This window comes from Peromyscus leucopus, chromosome 20 (genome assembly GCF_004664715.2).
Source record: "Peromyscus leucopus breed LL Stock chromosome 20, UCI_PerLeu_2.1, whole genome shotgun sequence".
Lineage (NCBI taxonomy): Eukaryota > Metazoa > Chordata > Mammalia > Rodentia > Cricetidae > Peromyscus > Peromyscus leucopus.
In genome coordinates this window covers 20,167,890-20,178,484 of record NC_051080.1, presented here as the reverse complement: position 1 = coordinate 20,178,484, position 10,595 = coordinate 20,167,890, and the positions used below count along the sequence as shown (strand labels likewise).

Below are 10,595 nucleotides of genomic sequence, written 5' to 3'. Positions count from 1 at the left end.
AGGTGGACTTTGAGGTCTCATGTATGCTTAAGCCACACCCAGTGTTTCCAAGACCACTTCCTGTTGTTACCTGTGAGTCAAGATGTAAGAACTCTCAGCTCCTCCAGCACCATGTCTGCCTGCATGCTGCCTTGCTTCCGGTATTATGATAATGGACTGGACCTCTGAACTCTAAGTGAGCCACCACAGTTAAATGTTTTTCTGTATAAGAGCTGTCATGGTCATGGTGTCTCTTCACAGCAACAGAACCCCTAACTAAGACATGGCGCATGACCGGAACCCAGGCATGTGAGAGATGGGTTGGGGCAGGAGAGTTAGCAGTTCAAGGTCAACCTCAACTTGATGAGGCCAGCCTGGGCTAAATGAGACTGTCTTGAAATCGAGAAATTAAGCAAGCAAGCAAGTTAGTTAGTTAGTGGACAGCCCCCGGGGGCTGCTGGGTTGGCATGTTGCCCTGGTGGAGCCAGAGGTGAAGGTTGGGCACTGTGAGAAAAAGGAGGTGGAGAGCCCACCGTTTGCTATGGAGGCCCTAACCTCGGTTTTCTGCTCAGACAAGCAGTTGTTTGGACATGGAGAGGCAGAGGCAGGAAGGGAAATAAGAGACACTATCCAAGATGCCCTTGAGCCTTGGGAAACTAGGGGACAGGGCAGGGCTGGGGCTCTGGCAGTCTCTCAGTGGATTTAGGGTGCCTCACTTACCAGCAACTCGGAGGAGGAAGCTGCCTGCGGCCACCAGGGTGGCAGAGGAAGTGAGCAGAAGCCCTGCCTTCCACCTCCGGGCCGGAAACCTGTCTCTGTCGCGAACCTGGTTATTCTCTGAGCTAGTGGGCTTCGTTTCCTAGTGTGGAAAGAGGAGGCAAGGTGAGTGCATCTGGCCTTCAACCTGTGGGATTCCTGAGCTACTAGAATCTTCTATCTGCTCACATGCCCGGGTACTAACACTCGAGGAGGAAGGCAGAGATATCCCGTGAATAGGAACCCAGAGCCACATCTCAGCTGGGGCCCCAGAGTTAGGGTGTCTGTCAAAGGGGAACCCTGAGTCCTGCCCTGTTGCTGAGGCTGTCACTTCATTTTATGGAAGAGCTGTGAGCCCTGTCCACACAGCAGGGCCCTGCCTACCTCTCCTGCAGCCAGATGAGCAGTGTTTTGGACCAGGGGCCCTCAGAACTTCACTGCATGAGGAAAAAGTCGAGTTCCCCCGACCACGAAGAAACTGTCGTATAGGCAGGGAAGGGACTTATCTGGGACTGGTCACCAGAGGCAGTTTCAGGTCTGTGTGTACTCGGCTAGACACAGGGTCCAGCCTCCTCCCGTAAAGATGCATCAGGGCCAAAAGGGAGCGAATTGGCCTATAATCACTCAGCTCAAGCAAAGAGGAGCTGGCTGGAGCCCAGGCTCCCCCACCCCAGCCCAACTCTTCTCCTCTTCTTCAGTTTGTGGGGCTCGAGACTCATTCCCAGGGGCTCTGTGCTCTTGCTTCTGGCTTCAGAGCAGGGCTCAGCTTCTCAAGGTCCCCAGGCTGCAGCCAGTTGGAGGAAGGCAGCTGCCAGGCCCCGCCGGTGCCTCTCCCTCCACATAACTCTGGGGCTCCTTGTTTTAACTTCTCCTGGCTTGACCCCAGACCTCAACTATCTGGGCGATCCTGGAGCTGTGGGGCAGATGCAGAGCCTGAATGAGGGACAGAAGGGGAGGGTCAACGGTGGCCGTGCAGCAAGTGAAACTTTCAGAGGGGAAGTGGGCAGAAGAACTCCAAGTAGGGTAAAGAACCAGGAGGATGTTAGCTTCTGAATCTGACCCCCTCTGGGTGTGGGGCAGGCCTGATACTGTCCATCATAAGGCTGGGGGTGGGGGGGGTGCAGATATTGAAGGGGCCTAATACCGCCCTTCATGAGTCTGAGCGGGGATTGCTGGTCTCAGGCCTGATACTGCCCTTGGTGAGTCTTGGGGGGAGGGTGCTGCTTGTCTTCCATAAGAAGCATGTGCTCTGGGCTTCATGAGCAAAAGCCCCACACCCCAAGTCTGGGGATGCCAAGCTCATCTGAGAAAGCCCCATTCAGAACTAGAGGCCAGATGGACCAATCTCCCTCTGCAAACCAAGCCAGCATGGAATGGGAACAGGTCTGGGTGGCTTTGGCCTGTGGCCTGGTCCACCCCATCCACAACTGGGATGATGTGCTGTGGATGATGTTTGTCAGCTTAATGATATTATTATGGTCCACGTGGAATTGTTGTTGTGGGGCCCCATCTTCTTTCTGGAGACTTCAGTTGATGTTAGGCCTGGCCGTGATTTCCTGCAGAAAACTGATAAGAGACTCGAACACTAAAATTCTTGGATGCAGGAACCCTGAAGGGATGGATGGCCACTCCACCCCACTGGTTCATCTTGATACAGATTGACCCAGAGTCCCCCCTCCCACACTAGTCTGAGGCTCTGTGGGAACTGGGGTTCTGTTCTGGCTGCAGAGAGAAGGCTGGAGCTCCTGGCCAGGAGCGGTGGGCAGGCTTCTGTGTGCCTGGCTGTCAGGGAACCCACTTCCTCACCAGGCCTTTGCCCAGGCTTTGTCCCCAGCCTGTGTATTAACTTAATACCCCGACGAAAGGACAGAAGGAACTGAAGGAAGGAAGGAAGAAAGGAAGGAAGGAAGGAAGGAAGGGAGGGAGGGAGGGAGGGAAGGAGGGAGGGAGGGTGGGCTTCTTTAACTCAGACAGACCCTCGTGACGGGAAAGTCATGCAGCAGAGGAATGAGGTAACTGGTTAAATGTATCAGGAAGATGAGAGAGAGAGAGAGAGAGAGAGAGAGAGAGAGAGAGAGAGAGAGAGAGAGAGATGATGTGTCCAGCTCACTTTCTCCTTTCTCATTCAGCTCATGCGTGAGATGGTGCTTTCTTTCCTACACTGAGGGAATCTAGGCAGATGCCCAGAGCCTTGCCTATCTATCAGGTGAGTCTAAGATCCTGCCACAGTGCCAGTCAAGGATAGTCATCACAGACCGGCACCATCAGGCTCGGCTTCAGATGTCTCCACACCAGGCCCCTCCTCTCCCCCTTGCTTGGCTCTTCACGTCTGCTCAGAGTCACGCGATCCTGTCCTCCGTTTCTCCCAGTCTGAATGAAAGAATGAGCGAATGGCCAGTCTGGGCCTTGGGGACAGTGATGCGCTCTGTCTCCTGTCCCCTCCAGGGAAGGCGAGGAGAAGATGGAGTCAGAGCCCCTCTACAACCTGCTGCAGTTCCCAAAGGAGGTGAACCAGCCCGCAGAGGAGGAGCTCCCACGAGGTGCTGGTCCTGGCAGGGCAAGGGTTGTGGAATCAGAGGAGGGAGAGAGTGTGTGTGACCAGGTGACTAGAACAAGACAGCTGTACCTGAGGACCGTCCACGTAGCCATCTATCTGTCCATCCGCCATCCATCCTCTCTTCATCTCTGTCCACTCACTCATCCATGAATCACCCATGCATCCTTTCATCCATACACCCATCCATACATTTATCCCTCCCTCCTTCCTCCTATCCCTCTATCCTTTCTTCTTTCCATCCCTCCCTCCCTCCATCCCACGCTCACGTCTTCCCTCCCTCCACATCCATTCACTAACTCACTCATGTTATCACTAGTTGACCTCAAGCCATGAGCGCAATGTTCTACTTATTCTCCCAGCAGGGGTGGGGGTACTCCAAGGTTTTGGGAGATCTAGCATCTAGGTGGGTCACTTGGCAGGTTATATTTTATGAGCTTGGGCAGGTCAGCCCCATGTGCTGACTCAGTTTCTTCATGTGCATCGAGGTCAGCTGATCTACAAAGTCCCTCTGGGCCTGATGCTTTGTGGGTTGTAAGAATTTTTTTTTTTTTTAAATAATTGATTTATTTTTATTTTATGTGCATTGGTGTTTTGCCTGTGTGTGTGTGTGTGTCTGTGTGAGGGTCCCTTGGAACTGGAGTTATAGATAGTTGTGAGCTCTCACGTGGGTGCTGGGAATTGAACCTGGGTCCTCTGGAAGAGCAGTCAGTGCTCTTAACCGCTGAGCCATCTCTCCAGCCCTAAGGGTTCTAAGAATTTAAAATGTGGGGACCCTGCTGACCAAGGCCTCATGGAAGGGAGTGGCCAAGCCAAAGAGGGCACAGGGGACGTTGGTGCTACACCCTGGCCAGAGCTGCCTGGCAGCATAGGTGATGCCCACCTCAGCCTGTTGCTCCTTTTGGGCTGTGCCTCCACTTGAGGCAGGTATAGGTAGGGCTTCTCGAAGATGCCACACATCTGCTTGATGACCTTCAGAGTAAGGGGTGACCTCAGAGTTTAAGTGTGTACCCCCAGTGCTCATGAGAAAGTGAGAGTCAGAGGCAGGGCTAGGATCCCCCTGGGGGCCCAGGTTCAGTGGGTAACCCGCAGGGAGATATCTGCCAAGGGCTCTCATGATCCTCACACACGTCATACCCACCTCTGCTTCCAGGAGGAAAGAAGAAATACCTGTCCCCCAATTCCCGGAAGGACCCCAAGTTTGAAGAACTGCAGAAGGTACCCGATCATGCCCAGCCCTGAAGTCTCTGGAGCCAGGCTTGGTGCCCCTGACTTACAGACACCACACCCCTGTCCACCCTCACCCTGACACCACCTTCCTCCATTCCAACATCACACTGGTTCTTTTCCTCCTGAGACATCCCCAGCATCACCTGTAGCCTCCGTGTTTCTACAACCCTCTCTTGGAGGCAGTCCAGGCTTTGTAAACAAGTGCCCATACCAGCCATTGCCATCACCCCAATTCCACAGCCACGCCCCCGGTTTTAAGTATTTGCTACAGGGATGGCGACTCCCAGGTACCAAAACCCCGTGTACAGGATAACAGCCTCTCAGGGTTCAGGCAGGTATTTGGAAGATCTTGGGAGGAGCGTCTTTGAGATCTCAGAGGAGGCTCCACATGGCCAGGGAGATCAGGGAGAACTTTCTGGAAGAGACACCACTTGGCCAGGCCTTGAAGACGGGTAGTAGTTGGCGGGTAGAAGAGGTCACTCGAGCCTGAAATGAGAGCTTGGCCAGGTGACTCGTACCCCTGTCAGCTGTCCTCTTGTGACCGGCAGGTGCTGATGGAGTGGATCAATACCACACTCCTCCCAGAGCACATCGTGGTCCGCAGCCTGGAGGAGGACATGTTCGATGGACTCATTTTGCACCACCTGTTCCGTAAGCAGAGGCCCAGGTCCCGCTTCACCCCACCTGTGCTTCCTAAGCAGCTGCTCCGGGGGCTTTGGAGCCAAGTGCACCCCCTTGACCCCTCAAGTGGCTTCCTACTATAACCCCGGGGGAAGGGACTCCTCTGTGGCTTTCCAGATTGCAGAGCTGCGGAGGTGGAGACCCTGCCCACACCTGGGCATGGCAGGACAGAGCTGGGATTCCACCTGGTGTCTAATGTCTGGGCTGCTGCTCCTTCTGCCACACTGTGGCCTATCTAGCATTTATGAAGTGTCTGATCATTTTAGGAGCTGGGACATCAACTGTCCCTGTCCTTAGAGCACCCTGTGCTGCTGGAAGGACCCAGGCTATCCTGAGCGGGACATTCCAGAGGCAGAGGCAGGGGTGGTTCTGCCTGGCGGGTCCCAGTGTGCCTGGAAGTGATGTCCAAAGTCAGGCCAACTTCCTACCTCGGGCTGGTTTTCCTACCCGTGTCTGGCCTGCAGATGTCTTGTGCAAGGAAGGGGGTCCTGGGAGGGGTAGGGCCCAGATCCATAGTCTCAGAGCCTCCTCAAGCCACTACTCTGCAGAGCTTGGCATACGAGCTCCAGAGTGATCCTCCAGCCTCCGCCGAGGCTTCTGGGTACTTCTCGGGGAGCAGGCGCTGTCAGCTTTTCTGAACAGTTCACTACTGTTCCTCTCTCTCTGGCTATGGGTGAGACCAAGGCTCCCAGACACAGAACGATATGCCCGGGTCTCAGTGGAGAAAGCAGGGGTGCTGCCCTGTGGGAACGGTATGGCCACTGCAGTGCAGAGACCAAGGTGTGGGTCAATGATCAAGATGAGGTGGGCCAGAGGGGACGGCGTGAAGGGTTGCATCCTGCTCACAGACATGGTCCATGTGCCCTGTTGGATGGGCCCATTTCCCATGTGGATGGGGACTCCTTGGATAATGAGCATGTTTGGTTGAGGGTTCTGGGTTGCCCAGGGCTCAGCATTGACAGTATATATCCCACAGATCCATATATTCTAACAAGGTGGCATTATCCTCATGGCAGAGGGCCCCAGTGACAGCTGCTGGATACTTCCTGGTCCTTACTGCTCTTTTGCTTTCAGAGAAGCTGTCAGCCCTCAAGCTGGAAGTGGAAGAAATCTCTCTGACCTCAGCCAGCCAGAGGCGCAAGCTAGGGATCGTCTTGGAGGCCACCAACCGGAGTCTGCAGGTCGAAGAGCAAGAGGCCCAGTGGAGTGTGGAGAGTACGTGGGGCCGAGCCAGGCTGGTACCTGGGAGGGGAGGCGGGACCGTCTGCACTGGCTTCTCCCTTGATAATCAGCACACTCATCCACCCAAGAACCACCACCGCGGGCTGGAAGGACACAAGAGGCCTCAGGCAGCCCATAGCGTGAGCACAAGCACTGGACACAAAGTCAGGTGTCTGGTGGGAGAGAAACTGACCTACGCACATGGCCCTGGGGGTACCACTGCGGCCAGTGCAGCCCAAGGATGATGACTTCCCAGGGACATGGCTTCTGCTGAGCCTCAGAACAGGCCACACCTCTCAGCCGGGTTGCACAGTGCTCACAGTCCGGCCTTCACTAATTTTCTGCCTGTTAACAAATGAGTGTGCTGTGTGCGCATGCCTCCCATCCACCCTTCAGACGGTGTGGTACACACACACACACACACACACACACACACACACGCATGAGAGAGAGAGACACCAGACAGAGAGAGAGAGAGAGAGACAGAGAGACGAGACGAAGACAGACAGACAGAGACACATACACACGAGAGAGAGAGACAGAGACGAAGAGACAGACAGACAGAACACACAACACAACAGAGAGAAGAAGAGAGAGAGAGACAGAGAGAGAGACAGAGAGCAACAGAGACGAAGAGACAGACAGACAGAGACACACACGCACACGAGAGAGACAGAGACTCAGAGAGAGACAGAGATAGAGAGCTACAGAGACAGAGAGAGACAGAGAGCAACAGAGACAGAGAGACAAAGAGACAGACACACACACACATAGAAAAAGAGAGACAGTGAGAGAGACACAGAGAAAGAGAGACAGATAGGAAAAGAGAGATAGACAGAGACAGAGAGGAGAGAGAGAGACAGACACACACAGATTCTGACCTCAGTGGTCTTCACAGGACAGTTCTGAGGGTGTCTGCAGGTTTTGGTGGCCCCTCAACTCTGACTTTCTGTCTTCTCCTCTTTAGCCATCTTCAACAAGGACCTGCTGGCCACCTTGCATCTCCTGGTGGCCCTGGCCAAACGCTTCCAGCCGGACCTGCTTCTTCCAGACAACGTCCAGGTGGAAGTCATCCACATTGAGGTACTTGTGAGACGGTGGAATGGGCCAGGTCATTTGAACATATTGCTCCATGCCACTACATCTATGGGGGGGGGGTGTCTTTGAATGGGGAGTGACTCCAGGGGCCTATGGGGACATCTCATCACATCAGGACAGTGGGGGGGGGCTGGGCTGGCAGAGACAAGGAGGGTAGGAGGAGGGCCCTGGTCAGCCAGCCCTGTTCTCAGCAGCCAGCTCTGCCTAGCAGAGGCAGGAGCGGGTATACCATAGGGAGGTCGACTGGTGCCACCATATTTCCTGGGTCACAGGTGGCCATCTCTCCGTGGCTACCCTAGATATCATGTCTTTCATCTGTCACCCAAGACCACATCCTGTCTCCTCTTCTGAGAAACCTTTGTTATTGGGCAGCGCAAGCTTGTGTTCTATGGTGTGTGTGTGTGTGTGTGTGTGTGTGTGTGTGTGTGTGTGTGTGTTCCTTCTACTTGCCTTACAGAACCAGCTGTATCCAGCTGGGCCTTGTCAAACCCCTTACCACCTTTCCCAAGTCTATCCTTAAAGTTCACTGCTCAGCAGTTTCATGGCTTTCTCAAACTTACATAAGTCAGGTAAGGCTGACAAGATAACTTAGCAGGTAAAGGTGTTGGCTTATCAAGCCTGACAACCCGAGTTCATTCAGTCCCTGAGACCCACATCGTAGGAAGGGAGAATTGACTCCTGAAACTTGTCTGTGACCTTCATATGTCCAACATGGCATGTGTGTACTACACACACACACACACACACACACACACACACACACTAAAAAATAAGCAGGGGAAAAAATCAGAGGTGACCATTAATTTGTGTGTTCATTCACAGAACACATATCCATTTACACACACACACACACACACACACACACACACACACACACACACACACACACACCTCTCTAGGGTGTCTTAGGAATGAGGCATCTATAGTGCTATCCTCATGGGTTTTTAATAACCACAGGGAAAGTGGACAAGGAAGCTGGCCCATGGTAGCATCCTGAGATGGGGGCAAAGCAGAGTGTACTAGGTTCTCTTACTCTGCTTTGGCCCTGTGGGCTTGGTTCTGGGGTACTCTGGAGTCACCCCTTTTCCTCCTCTTTCCCTGTTGTAGAGCACCAGGACCGGCCTGAAGTCAGACAAGCTGGTGGAGCAGCTCACAGAATGCAGGTGAGGGTGGGCCGGGCCTTGGCCCCGTGGGAGATGCAGGGGGTGCTGGGCCAGGGAAGCCCTCATTGTGCCTGCTGCTTCTCAGCCCCCAGCAGGCTGCAGAGACCCCCAGCCCTGTGCAGCCCTCGCCTCCCCCAGCCCCTACATCCTCAGCCCCACAGTATGCAAGTGTTGTGAGGTGTGGCGTGCAGGGCAAGGCTGCCAGCCTCTTAGCCTTGCCTTTCCCACGCAGAGTCTCTGCACCTCCCCTGCCTTGATTGCCCAGGAAAACGAGCCCATCTCCTTGCCACCTGCTGGCACCAAGCTTGTTACATTAGGGGATGAGAGGGCTGCAGACTTTTGGCTAAGTCTTTGATTGCTTTTCTGTCTCCTGCAATTTCTCCTCTAGCACACACAAGGACCGGCCTTCACGTAAGTGACTTAGGAACTGCGGGAAGATTTTTCCCTTCTGATGGGGTCAAAGCAGCGGTGATGGAGCGGTTAACTGTTTCCACTGTGGTCCCCTACTCTCCTGTGACAGGATTTGTTCATGAATGTGTCCTTCCTTCTGTCTGTCTGTCTTTTAGCTGGCATCTTCGTACTGTTATTATGGGGAGAGACCCACAGTCCACACCACAAGGGCAGAATGGTGGTGATGTCGAATGCCACTAACTCTTCCCTCACTCATTAACCATGTAGGCTTGGGTAGGTGCCTTAATGGGTCTGTGCCTCAGTTTCCTCGTCTGGAACCCACTTCTTCAGCTGGTGGTGAGGGCTGAAGGAGGTGTCTGTGGGTGTGCTTAGCACATGGAACACTCTCAATGGTAGGTGTGCAATAACATGGCTGCTGCTAATGTGACGAGTGGTTCACAGGTCAGTGCACTGACCAGCTGTTACTTCTTTCACTTATCTGTTCCTCAGATGGACGAGTCAACTGTTCACCCATTTATTCCTTCTTACAATTATCCATCTATCTACCCACCCACTCATCTTTCTATCAGGCAGCCAGCCAGCCATCTATTTACCTATATAATCACCCATCCATCTATATATCCATTAATTTATATATCCACCCATGCATTCATCCATTCATCTATATACATATACAATCATTCATCCACTCATCTGCATATCTATTCATTTATATATCTATCCATTCATCTATATATATATACAATCAACCATCCACTCATCTGTATATCCATTAATTTATGTATCCATCCATCCATATATATATATAATCATCCATCCACTCATCTATACATCCATTCATTTATATATCTATCCACCCATCTATATACCTATACAATCATCCATTCACTCATCTGTATATCCATTAATTTATATATCCATCCATCCATCCATCCATATATATATATACAATCATCCATCCACTCATCTATATATCCATTCATTTATATATCTATCCACCCACTATATACCTATACAATCATCCATCCACTCATCTATATATCCATTAATTTATACATCCATCCATCCATCTATATACCTATACAATTATCCATCCACTCATCTATATATCTATTCATTTATATATCCATCATCTATCCATCCATCTATATACCTGTACAATCATCCATCCACTCATCTATATATCTATTCATTTATATATCCATCATCTATCCATCCATCTATATACCTGTACAATCATCCATCCATTCATCTATATATGCATGCATCCATCCATTTATATACATATACAATCATCTATCCTCTCATCTATATATCCATTAATTTATATATCTATCCATCATCTAAAATATAACATATAACAATATCCTCTATCATCATATTCCATATTTTATACTTCTATCCATCCATCTATATACCTATACAATCATCCATCTACTCATCTATATATCCATTCATTTATATATCTATCTATCCATCTATACCCACCCGTATACATATAT

General features: G+C 51.7%; 1 protein-coding gene across 1 annotated transcript; it reads left to right on the top strand.

Annotated features, from left to right (window-relative positions):
- Positions 1-212: 212 nt before the first annotated feature.
- Parvg (parvin gamma) lies at positions 213-9,738 on the top strand. The gene is made up of 9 exons (XM_028856755.2): positions 213-861; positions 2,865-2,941; positions 3,181-3,275; positions 4,443-4,507; positions 5,068-5,170; positions 6,275-6,415; positions 7,389-7,504; positions 8,627-8,682; positions 9,071-9,738. The coding sequence occupies exons 3-9, from the start codon at positions 3,197-3,199 to the stop codon at positions 9,099-9,101; spliced, it is 591 nt and encodes a 196-aa protein (XP_028712588.1). The 5' UTR covers positions 213-861; positions 2,865-2,941; positions 3,181-3,196; the 3' UTR covers positions 9,102-9,738.
- The last annotated feature ends 857 nt before the right edge of the window (positions 9,739-10,595 follow it).